The 20,049-nt window shown below is 47.3% G+C and overlaps 1 protein-coding gene across 9 annotated transcripts in view; it reads left to right on the plus strand.

Annotated features, from left to right (window-relative positions):
* Positions 1-20,049, plus strand: part of LOC119970321 (barrier-to-autointegration factor-like) — a 52,628-nt gene that overhangs the window by 18,249 nt on the left and 14,330 nt on the right. For 5 of the 9 annotated variants that reach the window (XM_038804743.1, XM_038804780.1, XM_038804772.1 and 2 more), the window contains 2 exons: positions 7,488-7,662; positions 16,264-16,406. In XM_038804743.1, the coding sequence (XP_038660671.1) occupies positions 7,488-7,662; positions 16,264-16,406 (318 nt within the window). Of the gene's footprint in view, positions 1-7,487; positions 7,663-11,808; positions 11,831-14,249; positions 14,350-16,263; positions 16,407-20,049 lie in introns of those variants that run through there. The other 4 variants (XM_038804807.1, XM_038804816.1, XM_038804798.1 and 1 more) reach the window with 3 other exon arrangements.

Here is a 20,049-nt window from a genome sequence, read left to right on the forward strand (position 1 = left end):
CCAAAGTTCTGAAGAATTCACCTGTAAAGAAATTGGACTTCCAGACACAATGGATGCCGGACTTCATGATCTGCTGGAGTCTTTTCACTACAGGAACCCTGTAGCAACCCTGATATCTGACCCCCAGCTATCTGTACTTACCTGAACTACAATTCACAGTAGGAAAAAGCATTCTCTTCACTGGACCTGAAAAGACTCATGAACTGTTAACTATTTATTTTGATTTAATACTTGTCGAAGTGTACTCTCTTTAACAATATCTTTCTTGAATGTGTGGTGTGCGATTGATGTAGTATTTAGATCTTTTGGGTGCGCATGAATAAATAATCCTCTTTGTTTAAACCCATGAAAGTCTGTTGGTGGTACTTTTAACATTGACCACACCCTAACAGGTGTTTAGAAGCCACCTACTTATCTATCTTGGCCTGGAAAGGGCACAGAATATGCTTTGGGTGAGGGACTTCAATATCCATCATGAAGGATGTCTTGGTAGTCCCACCACAGACCGAGCTGGCCAGGTCCGAAAGGACATAATTGCTAGACTGGGACTGCAGCAGGTGGTGAGGGAATTAAAAAGGGACAAAAACATACTTGACCTCATCCTCACCAACCTGCCTGCTGCAGATGCATCGGTCCATGGCCATATCGGTAGAAGAGACCACTGCACAGTGCTTGTGGAGAGAAAATCCAGTCTTCACATTGAGGATACGCTCCATCGTGTTGTGTAGCACTGCCACTGTGCTAAATGGGATCGACTTCAAACAGATTCAACCATAATCTGCAACCTCTTGGCCTGGCATAAGCCCCAATCTACCATTACCACCAAGCCAGGGATCAACCCTTGTTTAATGAACAGTGCAGGAGGGCATGCCAGAGCAACATCAGCCATACAGAAAAATGAGGTGTCAACCTGCTGAAGCTACAACACAGGACTACCTGTGTGCCCAACAGCGTGAGCAACAAGTAATAGAACTAAGCAATTCCACACAAATGCATCAGATCTAAGCTCTGCAGCTTGCCACATCAAGCCATGAATAGTGATGGACAATTAAACAACTCACTAGAAGAGGAGGCTCCACAAATATCCTCATCCCCAATGTTGGAGGAGCCCAGCACATATATGCAAAAGATAAGGCTGAGGCACTTGCAACAGTTTTCAGGCAGAAGTGCTGAGTGGATGATCCATCTCGGTCTCCGGAGATCCCCAGCATTGCAGATAGCAGTCTTCAGCCAATATGATTCACTCCACGTGATATCAATAAACGGCTGAAGGCAACTTCCGGTGGCAACCATGGAGTGAGCGGTCGCGCACACGGTGGGTCCAGCTCAAAGGTGTTGGTTTAGGCACTTCATACCCGTAAGTGCGGTAGCTCTGGCAGTAAAGTGGTGCAAAAGGTGTAAAGGGAGACGTTCTCTCTAAGATTGTTATGTCTACTGGTTACCAGACCAGGCAAAAACAAAGACATAGCTAAGACGCCAGCAAAGTGGTGCAGTGGTTGCCTCACAGTGCCGCGGACCCAGGTTCGATCCCGGCCCCGGGTCACTGTCCGTGTGGAGTTTGCACATTCTCCCCATGTCTGCGTGGGTCTCACCCCCACAACCCAAAGATGTGTGGATTGGTCATGCTCAATTGCCCCTTAATTTGGAAAAAACGAATTGGGCATTCTAAATTCAAAATAAAACAATTATTTTAAAAATTCATGCTAAATAAATTGCCCTTAATTGGAAGAAATACTTGGGTACTCTAAATTATAAACAAAAGACTTGGCTAAGGAATTGGAAGAGACCTACTACAGAGGCAGCAGGGGGGGTTGGCGTTGCCAAAATTGCTTCATTATTATTGGACGGCGAATGTGGACAAGGTGCGGCGATGGTGGGAAGGAGCAGGGGTAGAGTGGGTTAGGATGTAGGAGGAATCCTATAAGGGGTCTAGTTTCAGGGCTGTGGCGATGGCAGCATTGCCAACGGCTCTGAGTAGATATTCAGGGAGCCCAGTGGTACAGTCCACAGTGAAGATATGGAATCAGTTGAGGAGGCATTTTAGGGTGGAAGGGATGTCGGTGCTAACGCCGCTGTGCGAGAATCATGAGTTCGAGCCGGGGGGGATGGATAGTGTATACAGGAGGTGGAGGGAAGTGGGGCGGTCAAGGTGAGGGATCTGTATTTGGAGGAAGGGTTTGCCAGACTGGAGGAGCTAAGGGAGAGGGTAGAGCTGCCGAGGATATGCTCCATCAGATAACTCGGGTGAGTTCAGGTATCTGCAGATTAGGGATTTGCGCGAAAGGTCTGGTGGGGGTTTCCGGGATACACCATGCTGGTGCGACTGCTGCTCCTGGATGTGGAAGGGGAGGGAAGAATTGGGGATATATACAAGTGGCTTGGGGAGCAGGGAGGTGAGGGGTGGTGAAGATCAAAGAGAAATGGGAAGCAGAGTTTGGAGGGGAGATCAATTGGGGAGCATGGAGTGAGGCACTGCATAGGGTAAACGGGAACCTCCTTATGTGCAAGGACGAGCCTGATACAGTTTAAAGTGTTGCACAGGGTGCACATAATTCGGGCGAGAATGAGTGGATTCTTTCAGGGGGTAGATGAGTGTGTGAGTTGTGGGTGGGGCCCAGCGAATCACACGCACATATTTTAGGGTTCTGAGAAATTGGGAAGATTCTGGGAGGGAGTCTTAGCCAGGGTAGTGGAGGAGGAGGTGGACTCGGACCCTTTGGTGATATTTGGGGTCTCGGAGAAGCCGGAGCTCATGGAGAGGATGCAGGCCGATGTCTTGGCCTTTGCCTCTCTGATTGCATGGCAGCAAATTTTGCTGGAGTGGCGGTCGGTATTGCCACCAGGGGTAGCGGCTTCGTCGGGCAAGCTGTACTGTCCTGCGATTAGAGAAGATAAAAGTATGAGTTAAGGGGCTCTTCAGGGGGGGTTTGAGGAAAGGTGGGAGATGTTTGTGGCCGTTTTTGAGGGGCTGTTCGGCATGGGGGGAGGGGGGGTGAAAAAGGGGAAAAATCTGTACAGACTGTATAGATGATTGTTGCGACATATGTTTCCCGTGGTGTTTGTTCGCTGTAACCTGTTTTGACATGTATGTAATAAAATACATTTTTAAAAAACAGTGGGAAAATTTTTCCCACATCCAATCTCATCAGGATTTAATATGTCTATGAAGCAGCACGGTAGCACAAGTGGATAGCACTGTGGCTTCACAGCGCCAGGGTCCCAGGTTCAATTCCCCGCTGGGTCACTGTCTGTGCGGAGTCTGCACGTTCTCCCCGTGTCTGTGTGGGTTTCCTCCGGGTGCTCCGGTTTCCTCCCACAGTCCAAAGACGTGTAGGTTAGGTGGATTGGCCATGATAAATTGCCCTTAGTGACCAAAAATGTTAGGAGGGGTTATTGGGTTACGGGGATCGGGTAGAAGTGAGGGCTTAAGTGGGTCGGTGCAGACTCGATGGGCCAAATGTCCTCCTTCTGCGCTGTATGTTCTGTGTTCTGTGAGATCCATAACCCAAAGGTGTGCAGGTTAGATGGATTGGCCAAGCTAAAATTGCCCCTTAATTGAAACAAAATAATGGAGTACTCTAAATTTAGTAGAAAAAAAAAGCTTTTCCACACCGCCTGCTGTACCTGCATGCCAACCTTCAGCGACTGTGCCACCATGACACCCAGGTTTCGTTGCACTTCCCCTTTCCTAAACTGCCACCATTCCGATAATAATCTGCCAAAGTGGATAACCGCACATTAACTCACTATATTGCATTTGCCAAGTATTTGGCCACTCAGCCAGCCTGTCCCAAGTCATAAGGGGTGAAGATATGAGAGGTGGAGATGTTGGTGTCTGACCAAAGCGACTGGATTGTGTCCCTGGTGGCGGAGGTGGGGGCCTGGGAGACTTATGCAAGTCGCTGAGGGTGAAGGTGAGGAGCAAGAAAACCGGTCCAGGTGGCAGAACCTACTGATTGTGGGGCTGCTAGAAGATGTGGAAGGAATGGGTGTCACAAAATATGTGTCAAGATTTTGACTGGGCTGGCGGAATAGGGAGTGCTGGACAAAGCCCCAGAGGTGGACAGGGCTCGTAGGTCTGTAAGGCTGAGAGCAGGGGAGCCGCTGCGGGCGGTTATGGTGCGGGTGAACAAATATGTGGAGAAGGAAAAGAACTTGTGATGTGCCAGTGAGACTGAATGGGAGAGAAACCATGTCCAAATATATCAGGATATTGATGCGGAGCTGGCAAAGAGACGTGTAGGATTCAACATGGCCAAGGCGGCGTTGTGCCGAAGTAAGTTTCAGTTTGGGGTGTTGTACCCTGCAAAACTGTGGGTCACAGTCGAAGGCCAGGAGTACTATTTCAAAATGCCAGAAGAGGCAAATGACTTTATAAGAGACCATAAACTGGGGGAGAACTGAGAGTTGGTGGGAGATGGAGGAGCTGCATCGGTAAAGATTGGAGGGTATGACTGATGTATGGTGGCGGAGCGTAGGGGCTTTTCCCCCTTCTGTTTTTTTGTTGCTATTGTACTATGGGGAGTTGTTCGTTTGTATGGGGGTAGCCCCCACCCCTGTCTGTGGTGTTTTTCATTTGGAGGGGATGGATTGTGACTTGGTTGTTTTATATCTGCCGGTGGCGTTGGGGGGGGGGGGGGGGGGGGGCTTTTGAGTGGGAGCTGCCATACTGGTAGGTAATGCTGGTGAACGGAGGCGAGGTGGGGAAGGAGGCAAAGAGCTGGGGGGAGGGGCGGGGAGGGGAGATTATGATGTAGCAGAGTTGGAGACTGAGCATGATCATGGATGGAAAGGGGGGCCACCTTGGGTGGCCCTATATAGGGTGGTTTTAGAGGAGGCAGAACCAGAGGGGGTGGATGGTAGAGGGATTGCAGGCGTAAGCCTTCGGTAAAAATTGTAACGTGGAACGTCCAGGGGTTAAAAGGTCCCGGGTTTTTGTGCACCTGAGGAGCTTGAAGGAGGTGGGGTGATCTTCTTACAGGAGACGCACCTCTATGTGAAGGACCAGGTTAGGCTGAGGAAGGGATGGGTGGGATAGGTATTCCATTCGGGGATTGACTCAAAGTCGTGGGGAGTGGCCGTTTTGTTGAACAAATAACGGGACTTGTGAGGGCCAAGGAAATACGGGACCTGGAGGGAAGATATGTGATAGTGAATGAGGTGTCGGAGGGGATGCCGATGGTACTAGTTAATGTGTCCGTGCTGAATTGGGATGATGTTGGATTTGTGAGGAGTTTGCTGGGATTGATCCCAGATTGCATTCGCACCAATTGCTTATAGGTAGAGATTTTAATTGCATGATGGAACCAAGGTGGACAGGTTGAGCCCCAAGTCAATGGGAAGGTTGAGGATGGCTCAGAAGTTGAGAAAGTTTATGGAGTGGATGGGAATGATTGACCCGTGGACATGTAAGAACCGGGGGGAGGGGGTACTCCTCCTCACATGTGTGTAAGGTGTACTCGAGAATTGATTTCTTTGTGGTGAGCCGGGCGGTGCTGTTGGGGGTGGTGGGGGGGGGGGGAGTATGCATTTATTTATTTTTTATAAATCTAGAGTACCCATTTACTTTTTTCCAATTAAGGGGCAATTTAGCGTGGCCAATCCACCTACCCTGCACACCTTTGGGTTGTGGGGATGAGACCCACGCAGACACGAGGAGAATGTGCAAACCCCCCACGCACAGTGATCCGGGGCCGGGATCGAATCTGGGTCCTTGGTGCCGTGAGGCAGCAGTGCTAACCACTGTGTCGTCCTGTACACTCTGTATTGGCTGGAGGGGAGGCTCAGCGAGAGTAAGATGCAGAGGCCGGGATGGAGGCTAGATTAGGGTTTGTTGGTGGACAAGGAGGTTCTGAAAAGGTGAGGTCAGCGATCGCGGAGTATGTGGAAATCAATCAGAACGGCGGCCACATTCTGGGAGGCGTTGAAGGTGGTGGTCTGAGGGGAGATTATCTTGTTCAAGGCACCGGGGGACAGGAGGAGGAGTATGGATGGTTAGTGGATGAGATTGTTGAAGTGAACAGGAGATACCCCACCAAAGATTTGCTCGTGGAGAGGAAGAGGTTGCAGGGGCAGTTTGGTAGGTTGATGACGGGGAAGGCAGTGGGGCAGTTAAGGAGGGCGAGGGGGGTTCAATATGAATCTGGGGTGAAGACGAGGCGCATGCAGGCCCACCAGTTGAGAAGTCAGGCTGCATCCAGGGAAATTTCAACGGTGAGGTGAGAGAGGGGGGATGCAAAGGTAGTGTCAGAGCCAAGGGAGATAAATTAGGTGTTCCGGGGGTACTATGAGAAGTTATGTAGGGTGAGGCCAGGTGGAGAGGAAGGGCATATGGGATGGTTCCTGGGCTGATTGGAGTTTCCAAGGTTGGAGGAGCAGAGGAGGCAGGCATTGGAGGAGCCGCTGGGGCAAAGGGAGGTGATTTACAGTATTACGGGGGATGAAGTCGGTGAAGGTTCCAGGGCCGGATGGCTTTCCAGCAGAGTACTATAAGGCATTTGCAACGGAGTTAGCACCACATTTGTTGGGGATGTTTAGTGAGTCATTGGAGAAGAGGGAGCTGCCAGAGACACTGACGCAGGCGTCGATTCGTTAATCCCGAAGAAGGGTAATGATCCATTGAATTGTGGGTCATATAGGTCCATTCCATTGCTGAACACTGACATGTAGGTGCGGGCTAAGTTGGTGGCGGGGAAGGATGGAGGGATGTGTGCCACGGGTGGGGGCGGTGGACCAACAGGGTTTTGTAAAGGGAAAGCAGCTCTCCAGTAATATCAGTAGTTATGCTGTTGGTGGGGTGGGTGCCAGAGGTTATTGTCACTACGGATACAGGGAAGGCTTTTGATCGGATGGAGGTATTTATTTGAGACCTTGGGTAGGTTTGTGTTTGGCCCGAAGTTCATGGCGTGGGCGCGCTTGTTGTATGTAGCTCCAGTGGCATATGTAGTTATAAATGCGACGGGTTCAGTGAGTTTGGGGTTGCACAGAGGTGGAAGACAGGGGTATCTGCTGTCGCCATTGATGTTCGTGCTGGTGATTGAGCCCTTGGCAATGGTCCTTGGGAGGTCAGTGGAGTGGCAGAGGATTGTGAGGGGGATCAGGGAGCACCAGGTGTTTCCATACGCTGACGATTTATTGTTGTTTGTATCGGATCCGTTGGAGAGTGTGGGTAGGGTCATGGGAACATTGTAGAGGTTTGGGGCCTGAGCTGGACACAAGTTGAATGTCGGGAGGAGCGAGGTGTTTCCGGTGAATGTGACAGGGCTGGGGGCCAATTTGGAGATGTTGACATTTAAGGTAGCTTGGGAAAGGTTCAGGTATTTGGGGATGCAGGTGACGAGGGAATGGGCTACATTGCAGAAGTGGAAAATTACAACTTTGGTGGAGGAGATTAGGTGGGATTTTAAGAGATGGGACACCTGGCGCTGGCAGGGAGGGTGCAGGTCATGAAAATGAATGTGCTGCCAAGGTTTCTGTTTGTTTTCCAGATCCTCCCGATCTTTCTCCTAAAGGACTTCTTTCGGAAATTGGAGACGGTGAACTCAAGAGTTTGTATGGGCGGGGAAGGTGCCGAGGGTAAAGAGGGCCCTGCTGCAGAGGCAGAAAGGGGGGTTGCCGCGCCCGAACCTGCTGCATTATTATTCAACAGCGAATGTGGAGAAGGTGAGGAGATGGATGGGATGTATGGGAAGTGGAGGGAGGCGGGACTGGAAAGGTTGAAGGACTTGTATCTGGAAGGGCAATTTATGGATTGGACGAGTTGCGGGAGAGGTTTGAGTTACCAATTTAGTATGCAGGTGTGGGACTTCAGAAGATTGCCGGGGTATACTCTGTTGGAGCAAGTGCTGCTCCCAGACAGGTCGGGAGAGGGGAGGGGTGGGGGGGGGGGTTATGGAGACGTAAGTTGTGAGGATCAAGTGTAAATGGGATGAGCAGTTGGGGGGGGGGGGGGGGGGGAATAGACTTGGATCTGTAGTGTGAGGCGGTGCGCAGAATTAAAATCTTTTGCTTGTGGATGAGCTTGATTCAGTTCATGTTAGGGCAAAGGGTGCATATGACTTGAGCAAAAGATAAGTGGGTTCTTTCAAGGGATGGCCAACAAGTGCGAGAAGTGAGGGCGAGGACCGGTGAACCATGCGCACAGGTTCTGTGGTTGTGAGAAGTTCCTACAAGAGAGGATCTAACCATCACCCCATGACATTCAATGGCATTGCCATCGCTGATAGCCCACAATCAACATCCATGGGGTTACCATTGATCAGAAACTGAACTGGACTAGCCATATTAATAATGTGGAATCCTACAGCAAGTAACTCACCTCCTGCACCCCCCCCCAAAAGCCTGTCCATCATCTACAAGGCACAAGTCAGGAGTGTAATGGAATACTCTCCATTTGCCTGGATGAGTGCAGCATCAACAACACTCAAGAAGCTTAACACCATCCAGAGCAAAGCAACTTGATTGCTCCCCTTCCACAAACATTCAAACCCTCCACCACCAATGAACAGCGGAGCCTTGTGTACCATCTACCATGTGCACTGCAGTAACTCACCAAGATTCCTTAGACAACACCTTCCAAACTCCGACCACTACCATCTAGAACATGCACTTTCAAAGTCGGGTTCGGGTGTCGAGAGGGTCGCGGAGCTGTCTGTTGCAGCGCTATCCATTGCGGAAATTTGCGGGCAGCAGTCAGCTTTTAACAATGCTGGCTGCGAGCAGCTTTCAAAAAGGCCGCGACCATATTTTAAAAATGCGGCCGTACTGTGCATGCGTGCCCACTCATTGGTGTGTATGCCCAGCCCCCCCCACCCCCAGCTGAGACACCACAAAATACTCACTCTTGTCTAGGTTCAGCTTGTACCCCGAGAAAAAGCAAAATACTTGCAGTAGCTCCAATATTCCCCCTATCGACACACTCGGTTCCGACACATACAGCAACAAGTCGTCGGCATATAAGGACACTCTATGCTCTATCTCCCCCCGCACTATTCCTTTCCGTGCTCCCGAACTTCTTAATGCGATGGCCAACAGCTCAATCGCAAGTGCAAACAGCAGGGGGGGACATCGGACATCCCTGCCTCGTCCCACGGTGGAGAGAAAGGTATCTCGAGCTGATGTTGTTTGTGCGGACACTCTCCCTCGGCTCCTTATATAGTAGCTTTACCCAGTTCACAAATCTTGATCCAATCCCAAACCACTCCAGACGCAGCTGGCATTGTTAAAAGCCGGCTGCTGTGCGCGAATTTGTGCAATCGGGAGCACCACGACAGATGGAGAGGCTTAAAGGAAGTGAGAGAGAGTTAAAGAGGCAGGGTGTTTTAAGGAAGATTTTCCAGAGTTTCGGGCAATAGCAGTCGACAGTACAGCCGCCAATTGTGGAGCAAAGGAAATAATGCACAAGAGGCCAGAATTGGGAATACAACAAAAGAAGGTTAAAAGCAGGCTGCTGCGGTTGTTGCCTGCAATGTCGACATCACGTGCCCTCCATTTTGTCAGCAGCAAACAAGGTAAGAGAAAATGGTGGGTCACGAATGTTGGCCGGCATGGGTCCCCAAGGTTGGCCAGTTGGTAAAAATGGGTCCCCGGAAAAAAAGTTTGAAAAACACTGATCTGGAGAAGAGCAAATGGAGGTGCCCGTCCAAGTCACTCACCACCTTGACTTGGAAATATATCGCCATTCCTTCACTGTTGCTGCGTCAAAATCCTGGAACTCCCTCCCTAATAGCACAGTGAGTGTACCTACACCTCAGGGACTGCAGGGGTTCAAGAAGGCAACTCACCGCCACCTTCTGTAGGGCAACTAGGGATGGACAATAAATGCAGGCCTAACCAGCAATGGCCACATTCCATAAATGAATTTTCAAAAAACACACTAATTACGGACAGAAGGAAAGGGAATTTGGGGTTTCAGTTTATCTCTCCTCCCTGTCCGTAACAAGCGTGAACTCCATTTTCTCTCTCCACAGATGCTGTTGAAAAAATGCTGAGCATTTCCAACATCAGCAGTACATTGCCTTTTTTTACTATTACGATTCCAGGGATGGGGATTACAGTGACATGAATAGAACAAAGAGAATTGTTCCTTGAGGAGAGAAGGCTAAGAAGAGATTTATTAGACGTATTTCAAATGATGACGGGGTTAGAGTAAATTAAAAGAAGCCATTTCTGATAGCTGATGTGTTGATAAGCTGAGAGCACCAATTTGGGGACTGAAGAAGAACCAGGAGCGACATGAGGATTACATTTTTTACCCAATGTATGGTTAGGATTTGTAATGAACAAAAGAACAAAGAAAATTACAGCACAGGAAATAAATTCCCCTACCCTTCAGGGGACCATATCCCACTATTTCCATCCTATTGATGCATTTGTCAAGACACCCCTTAAAACTCACAATCTTGGGCAGCACAGTGGCGCAGTGGTTAGCACTGCTGCCTCATGGCGCCGAGGTCCCAGGTTCGATCCCGGCTCTGGGTCACTGTCGGTGTGAAGTTTGCACATTCTCCTTTGTTTGTGTGGGTTTCACCCCCACAACCCAAAGATTTGCAAGGTAGACTGATTGGGCACACTAAATTGTCCCTTAATTGGAAAAAAATTAATTGGGTACTCTAAATGTAAAAAGAAAATCAAAATAATCACTTAAATAGTTATTAGATTAAGTCACGATTAACTATGTGGTCCCTGGCGCTAGATTTTTACTGTAAAATTTAAATGCAAAATACTAATCTCTGCCCTTGGGCTTAGTTACTCCTCTAACTAGTTAAGTAATTAGTTTTTTCAATGTTTTTATTTCAAATTTAACACAGATTCCCTACCAGCCAATCAGGTCACAGCTTTACTGTGGCGTCACTTTGGTTCCCCCCCCCCCCAAATGTTCACAATTTGAAAACACAGTGGGACACAGACACAGATACCACTTACCTCCTCAGACTGCAGTCCCGATATGAAGGACTCACCAATCCGTTCTCTCCCCTGTTGTCATCTGCAGCAGACAAGGCCACTCCCTGTAAATTTGTGCAACAAATCAAGGGATAAAAGGCACCTCCTCCCACCATCTGCGAATTCCCGCAAACACGGGGAGAATGTGAAAACTCCACACAAACGGTGACCCAGAGCCGGGATCGAACCTGGCACCTCGGCGCCGTGAGGCAGCAGTGCTACCACTGTGCCACCGTGCTGCCCTCTTGGGAGTGAATTCTGAATGGCTCATTTAAATAGGCACAGTAAGAAGTCTTGCAACACCAGGTTAAATTTTAAATAGGCCTGAGATGATTCATCTCTTTCTCTCTCTCTTTCTCTCCCCCCCCCCCCCCCCCCAAAACACACACACACACACACACAAAAAACCTGTTACTTTAGATCAAAGCAGTTCCAATCAGTGCCTTTAGGTCAGTGTTTTTCAAACTTTTTTTTTTCCCGGGACCCACTTTTGCCAACGGGCCAACCTTCGGGACCCATGCCAGTCAACCTTCGAAATCCATATCCCGTTCACTTCCCCAGTTTCCCCCAAGTCTAGACCTTGATTGGGACACTAAAGCTTCCTTTCACCAGACATGGGAGAGAAAGAAAATCATCTAGTTTTCCGGTTCTCAATCACTATCTAGTAATCCCTGGTGCAATAAACTTATGTCAACGTTTGAGTGAGGACAGGATAATTGAGCTAACGGACCCCCAGAATGCAAAGTACTGAATTTGAAACAGACAATACTGGAAATAGTCAGCAGATCAGGCAGCACTTGATGGATATGATGGAAGGCCATCGATTTGAAAAGCTTAGCCATTTTTTTATCACTGAACTTGGAAACGCTGTTCAAAACAAAAATGAAGGGTAAGAGAAAGTAAAGGCATATCCTTATTCAGTCATCCTATCTCCCCTTTCTCAGCAACATGGTGCCTTCCATATTCCGAGTGTTGAAACTGCTGAGAGTTATGTGAGCTGGCTGAGTTGTGTGATTGAATACATCCGCCTTCACAGAGACGTGAAATTAGCAGAAGCGGCAGGAATTTAATTAAAATAGAGTGAGAAGGGAATTACAGTTTTTGTGGTCAGTGGTGTGGAGGGATTTAAAACATGTGCAGGATCACAAAACAGTCTGAATCCCATTTGCAGATCTTTCTAAACAGTCCCAATGGTTAATTCTATTCCGCAATTAGAACAGAATTTCGGATAGGACCATATAAATGTGCCTCCGAGCCAACGTGCAATTTCACCTCGATCATTTAATGAGAGTTGGTGACTCACTCCCTCAATCAATAGACAAATAAATCGATTAATTACGATATTTAAAGGGAAGCACGGTGGTGCAGTCGTTAACATTGCTCTCACGGTGCCGAGGTCCCAGGTTCGATCCCAGCTCTGGGCCACTGACCGTGTGGAGTTTTCACATTCTCCCTGTGTTTTGCGTGGATTTCGCCCCTCAACCTAAAGATGTGCAGGGTAGGTGGGTTGGCCTCGCTAAATTTCCCCTTAATTTGAAAAAATGAATTGGGTACTCTAAATTTTAAAAAAATCTACGATATTTATGATCTTGCCGATCCTGCCCTTCAATACAGAAGTTACCTCCAGTGCTTTTACAATTTGGTAGGTTAATCAAATGCCACCTTAAACACTCTTCTCTGATCAGCGTCCGCCATTATCACATTTTCAGACAGAAATGCTGAGCACAAATTAGAGAAGGATTTTAAGCTATGAAGCCCCGCTCTTCTCACCTACAGTGGTTGATACACGGTCACTTCTCCTGAGTTGCATATACTCTACCATGACCTTTCTTTTTTTTAAATAAATTTAGAGTACCCAATTCTTTTTTTCAAATTAAGGGGCAATTTAGCGTGGCCAATCCACCTAGCCTGCACACCTTTGGATTGTGGGGGCTAAACCCACGCAAACACTGGGAGAATGTGCAAACTCCACACGGACAGTGGCCCAGGGCCGGGATCGAACCTAAGACCTCGGCGCCGTGAGGCAGCAGCACTAACCACTGCGTCACAGTGCTGCCCTCTAACATGATCTTCCTGATAAATGCACATCTATCAGCTCCTATGTCGTCAAAAACAATTGCAGTGCACTGAAATTGCTTCTTTAAAATAATTAAAGAGGCAAAATTGATAAACATGAATCTGGTGCAATAAGCTAGAATTTCTAACTGTCAAATCTGTCCTCATTGTAATTGTTTAAGGAGCGGACTGAATTGACGTTTTAGGTAGGATTTTCCCTGCATGCTTCTGAATGCTGCTGTTGAGAAACTGCGCTAGCGGCTAATGGGTAATGAGCAGCAATTCGATCCTGCCTCTGCGACCCTTCTGACACTCCACTTTGGAAACCCTGCTTTAGGTGACTGACAGTTAACTGCCACTCAGTTATGTGAGTGGGTGGGGCAGCCCCAACAGTCTAACCAATTCAATTCCCACCTAGCTTCAAATTCCCAAACTCACTCTTCGAAGTGTCTCACTCTGGCTGTGTCTTCTTTGGCTCACTGGGAGTGAGTTTCGAATTGCTCTTTTAAATAGGCCTGAGATGAAACCCCCACCCCCCAAAACCTGGTACTTTAGATCAAAGCAGTTCCAATCAGTGCCTGTAGGTAACAGTTACCTGTCCTCGGCCACCGCAGTCACCTCCACATCCCGTTAATCGAATATTGTGATGATTATGATGTCCAGCAGCCCTCTGCCAGCCTGGGCCCTCTCCCAATGATTGTGGGAGAGCTTCTTCTGCGGAGACACAGGGGATCATTAGCCACATGCGTGGGCCTCGTTAAGTGGACCAATAAATTGAATAGCGCTGCTGGCCTCGCCAGGCTGAGCGCTGGGAAGCTTGAGGCAATTCCCGCTCACTACCACACTTAGAAATATTTCCGGAGAATCACGCCCTATGTGTTTCAATCAAATTGCCTCTTACTCTTCTAAACTCAAGTGGATACAAGCCCAGCCTGTCCAACCTTTCCTCATAAGACCATCAGATTTTCCCAGTTTCTAATTGCACAGTCATAAAAAGGAAACTATCAATTGTAATCCTCTATTAGACAGTGTGACCTCGAATATCACCATCAGTAAGAGCGAAAATAAACTCTAGCCCAATTGGGAGAAAAATTTAATGTCTTGCATTTCCATATTGCCTTTCACGAACACCAGTATATCCCAAAGATATTTACAGCAAGTTAAGTACATTTGATCGGAGCTGGAAAGTTACAGGGATTTATTCCAATTGGCAAAGTGGAGTGCAGCAGGAAGAGCGGTCAATCTAAGCGTAGTTGGACAAGATGCCGCAAAATTGCTGCATACAAGCTACAGTGGATGTGTGAGGATGGCACAAAACAGACAGGATGGCAGAGCATGATCGCCGGTCGCCTGGTAGGAGTAGCAATACTGTCGTCATTGTCGTAGCATTAAAGATGTAATGGTCAATTTGTGTACAGCAACTTCCCAAAATAAGATAATGACTTTTTTTGTGATGTTGATTGAGGAATAAACATTGGCAGGATATCAGAGGTAATTCCCCTGCTGTTGAAAATATGCATTCAGGGCCTCAGTTCAGTGTGTCGTTTAAATCTTGGCACGTTGACAGCATAGCACTCCCTCAGTACTGCACTGAAGTATCAGCTTTGATTTTGTATTTAAGTCCTGGCCTGGGACTTGAACCCAGAACCTTCTGATTGAAAAGTGAGAATAATACCAAATTAGCTGTCGGAAAATCTAGCATATTTTCTGACCAACTTGATAAACTTCACTAACCCATAGATTCCTTCAGGAAATTTCCAAGATGTCAGAGTTTAACACAGCCACATTTACTAGTTCCATGTGAACCTGTTTCAAAGGGCAGACATCTTCTGGGAAAATAAATATTATTTGTCATTTTACCTGACTATCTGCCTATATACTTTATAGACATGATGTCGGGTCCAGCTATATTTGTCTTCAAGGCCCAGAACTTCTGTTCCAGGAGTCGGACCCTGGAGTTACCCCAGAAGATGTGCTCGGGGACGCCCCACAGAAGTCCCCATGTATGGACTGCACGGGAATTGCCTAGGAGTTTAAACATCCATTGGGCAATTACCATGCACCTGGAACCATCCGAAACCCCAATTTAAATTGGAGTCTTTGGACGGTTCTGACTCTTAGCAGAATAGTTAAGCAGGAAAAATTGGAAGGATTACAACTACTTCTAAGTCTTGGGTATCTATCTATACTATAGACCACTCACCTGCTCTGACTCCCTGCTGGACTGCACTCCCAATACCCTCCTGATTACCTTCCACACCCAGCTACCCTCCCTGACCTCCAGACTTCCCATGACCACCCTCCCCACACCTCCTAACTACCCTCCCCACAGCCCCTGACTACCCCCCGACTACTGTCTCAACTCTCCTCAACTACCTTCCTAACATCCCCTTCCCAATGCGCCGACTACCCTCTTGACAGCCCCAACTCCCCCACCCATTGACTACCCTCCTGGCCTCCCCCCTTCGCCCTCCCAAACGATCCTCCTGACCCCCCACCCAACCATCTGAGCCACCAGAATCTCATCCCTGAACTCCCTAACCCCTCACCCACTTGTCTTCACACTTACCTTGTCTCTGATTTCTCAGTGACTAGGACCTTTTAAATGTAACTACTTTGGTGTATCAATAGAGGGTGTGACTTCACATCCCCTAATGTGCTGCACTGCACATTTCTCATCAGGCCAGGAAGGAAGATTGTGTGAGAAATGGGCAACTCCCGACCTGGGTAAGTCAAAAGGAGCAGAGTAGCAATCCGATGCTGATTGTAACTCAAGGAATTTCTGGCCCCAAATATCCTACCGAATCTACAGTATTCAATGATTGCATAATTTTAGAAGCTTGATCACATGTCATGAGTGTACATTTGACCCTAACCTTCTAACTATACCCTTGTAGTTGAGAGCCTCATGCTGTTTCTCTGCATTCTCTGTAAAGCCTCAATAAGAATCATCAGAGGTGAGGATTAGGGTTGGCTACAATGACAAAAGCCTAAGTTTTACATAAGCCGAGTACAGTGATTATAATAAAAGCAAAATACAGAGGATACTGAAAATCTGAAATAAAACAGAAAATGCTGGAAAGACTCAACAGGTCTGGAAGCAGCTGTGGAAAGAAACAGCTTTTCACGTCTGTATGACTTCTTCAGAACTGAAGTGGGGTAGAAATGTGATGGATTATATAGTTGGAAAGGAGGGTGGAGAAAGTGGACCAGAATAGAAGGTCAGGACTAGAGCGCAGTATAACTATTGCTTACTGTCATCAACAGGTTTAAAGCTCTGTACAATGATTTCAACATCACACAAGCACAGGAATTTTGTTTCTGAACCAATGGGGAACAAGTCAGTTTCCTCCTTGGCTGGTATTGGGACAACACTTGGAAGAAAACTGGAAGAGCAAGGCTTTGATAAGGTACACTTTGATAGAAGTTTGCAACATACTCCTTGGAAATTGCCTAAATGGGGTAGAGAAATTGATCCTGTGTGCTGGCTCAAAACCTGTAACATCTCTAACTTTCTCCAGTTTTGACGAAAGATCATCAACCTGAAACTTTAACTTTGTTTCTTTCTCCACAGGTGCTGACTGATCTGCTGAGTATTTCCAGCTTTTCTATTTACTTAATTCATTTTCAGCATTGGCAGTATTTTGTTTTTGTACTTGTGTTTAATTCACTGCCACTTCTCTTCCAGAACGCCTATCATCAAGATCTTCTGTCTGGCAAGATTTACATTTGTCTCTTTTACCTTGTTTGCCTTCATTGCTTTCCGCTTCTCTTCTCATGTTTGACCAGGTGTCTACTTAAAGTCAATTTCAAACCCACATCTCCTTCTTCACCAACAATCTTTGGCTCTAACTTGTCTTTTGGATATTCCAACTGAATTTTCACCCTTCCTTTTTCAGATCCACCATGGTGACAGTTATCTCTATGATCTTCAGCATTCTTTGAATCGCTGTTCTTGCATCTATCCAAGATCCATGCTCAAACCATTGCCCTCACATATCCTCTCTTGATCTCCCTTCAGCAGCATTGACTTGTTCTCTCGGATTGTTGCAGTTCCCTTTCATCCTCTGCTTCATCTGCCACATTAACAATTTTATTTTTCTTTCTTTTGGGTGGCAAGGAATGTTCAAACTCCACACGGACAATGACTGGGGTCGGGATTGAACACGGGTCCTTAGCGCTGTGAGCCAGCATTCCAATTTCATTCTTTGCCCTATTTTCATTATCCCCTCTGACTCCAAATAGTCACCTCCACTTCATTCCTGTACCTTACTGAATTTTGATCTCAGCAGGACGCTGAACTTTTCTTCCTTTGACCCTGTGCCCACTTATTTAGCCAAGTGCCTTACCCCTAGTCCACCCCCACACTACAGAGCTTTTCTCCTGTCTTCAGCATTCACCTTACACTGGGACCCTCCCACTCTCAATCTTTTCATCGAGAACTGCTGCTGTGACATTGGCCATCTTAATTTCTCGAATTGCTTTATTCTAACCTACCATCCTCTGGAACATGCAGCACTCCATCCCAATCCTAATGCTGTCATTAAACATGCTGACAAGGTCAGCTTTGTTGTTTGGTGAACAGGGCTCTTCCTTATAGAAGCTGAACGTTGTCTCCTACTTCCCCCTGGACCAATCCTAACCATCAGGCATCATGCTATCATTTCCCAAACCGTGACTGACTGACGTCTCCTCTCGAGATGATTCCTTCAAACAGCCTCCAATCTCAGTTTCCCAACTCCGCCAAAGCCCGCTTTTAACTCCTTCTCACGATCCACAAATATGTTTGTCTTGATATAGCCATAATTATAGCCTGTTCTTGACCTTCAAAACTTATTTTTTTTTAGAGAAGTTACAGTGCAGAAGGAGGCTATTCAGCCCATCGAGTCTGCACTGGCTCTTGGAAAGAGCTCCCCACTTAAGCCCACACCTCCCCACCCTATCCCCGTAACCCTAACCCACCTAACCTGAGGGTAATTCAGCATGGCCATTCCACCTAACCTGCACATCTTTGGACTGTGGGAGGAAACCGGAGCACCCAGAGGAAACCCATGCAGACAAGGGGAGAACGTGCAGACTCTGCACAGACAGTGACCAAACCGGGAATCGAACCTGGAACCCTGGAGCTGTGAAGTAACTGTGCTAACCACTGTGCTACTGTGCCTGACCTCTTTGTCCAGTCTCTTCCAACCACATCCGCGACTCTCCCAATGCCCTCCACACATTAGCAGTTTCCAGGTCACGCCCTAAACACCTTAATTTTACTGTAGATTCCAGACCTGTTAAATCCCCATTCCCCTACCCAGGATTTCTTGAAAGGAGGCCCACCCGACCCTCATCCACCACTGTAGTTAGCTGGGGTTACGAGGAAAGGGTGGAGGTTGGGCTTAAGTAGGGTGCTCTTTCCAAGAGCTGGTGCAGGCTCGATGGACCTAATGACTTCCTTCTGCACTGTAAATTCTATGATTGTACCTTTCTCCACTTGGCTGAGCACATGCTTATGTTGAAAAGTTCTCCTTTGACAAACTTCCTCCAAATAAAGTAATTTGGTATAGGAATCCTTATGGACCCTGACAATGCCTTTTTTGTTGTAGGTTGCATGGATCATTCTTTGTTCTAGTTTGAACTCGGATCCCCCTGCTCCCCATTGACGTATCTGTACCACTTTCTAGTCTCACCTGAAGCTAGAAAATCTAATCAACTTTGCTTCACATTTCCACCCCCTCTCTCTGGTCCATCTCCGACTTTTCATTTTCTCAACTTCTCTATCATTTCTGTGGATAGACTATCAGCGCAATGATTCCCATAATCATCAGATAGACCTGATCGGGAAACTTGGGGGCAGACCTCAATATGATTGAATTTACCCTGCAGTTTGAGAGGGAGAAGCTAGAATCAGATGTAACGGTTTTACAATTGAATAAAGGTAACTACAAAGACATGAGGGGGGGGGGGGGGGTGCTGGCCAGACTGGATTGGAAGGGAAGCCTAGAAGGGAAGACAGTGGAACAGCAATGGCAGGAGTTTTGGGGAGTTATTCGGGAGGCACAACAGAAATTCATCCCAAGGAGAAGGAAGCATGCTAAGGGAAGAACAAAGCATTCATGGCTGACGAGAGGTCTGGGACAGCATAAAAGAAAAAGCATACAAGGTGGTGAGGATTAGTGGGGAACCAGAGGATTGAGAAGCCTTTAAAAACAAGCAGAGAACTACTAAAAAAGCAATAAGAGGGGAGAAGACGAAATATGCGTGTAAGCTAGCTAGTAAGATAAAAGAAGATAGCACGGATTTTTTTCAATATATAAAAGGTAAGGGAGACGCAGGAATAGATATTGAACCACTGGAAAGTTAGGCTAGAGAAGTGGTAATAAGAAACCAAGAAATGGCAGAGGAACTCCATAATTACTTAGAGTCAGTCTTCACGGTGGAAGACACCAGTGGGATACGCGAACTTCAGGAGAATCGGGGCAGAGGTGAGTGTAGTGGTCATCACTAAGAAGACTGTTCTGGGGAAAATGAAAGGTCTGAAGATGGATAAATCACCTGGACTGCATGGACTACACCCCAGGATTCTAAAGGAGATAGCTGAGGAGATTGTGGAGGCTTGGTGGTGATCTTTCAGGAATCACTGGAGGCAGGGAGGGTCCCAGAAGACTTGAAAATGGCTAATTTAACACCCCTGTTTAAGAAGGGAGGGAAGCAGAAGACTGGAAATAGGCTGGTTACCCTGACTTCAGTCATGGTAAGATTTTAGAGTCCATTATTAAAGATGAGATTGCGGAGTACTTGGAAGTACATGATAAAATAGGACGAAGTCAGCACAGCTTCATCAAGGGGAGGTCATGTCTGACAAATCTTTGGGGCAGTAACAAGGAAGTTGGACAAAGGAGAACCAGTGGATGTGATCTATTCAGATTTCCAGAAGGCCTTTGACAAGGTGCTGTATAGGAGGTTGTTAAATAGGTAAAGATCGCATGGTGTTTAGGGTAAGATATTGGCATGGATGGAGGATTGACAGACTGGCAGAAGGCAGAAAGTGGGAATATAGGGGTC

This window comes from Scyliorhinus canicula, chromosome 1 (assembly GCF_902713615.1).
Source record: "Scyliorhinus canicula chromosome 1, sScyCan1.1, whole genome shotgun sequence".
Classification (NCBI taxonomy): Eukaryota; Metazoa; Chordata; class Chondrichthyes; order Carcharhiniformes; family Scyliorhinidae; genus Scyliorhinus; species Scyliorhinus canicula.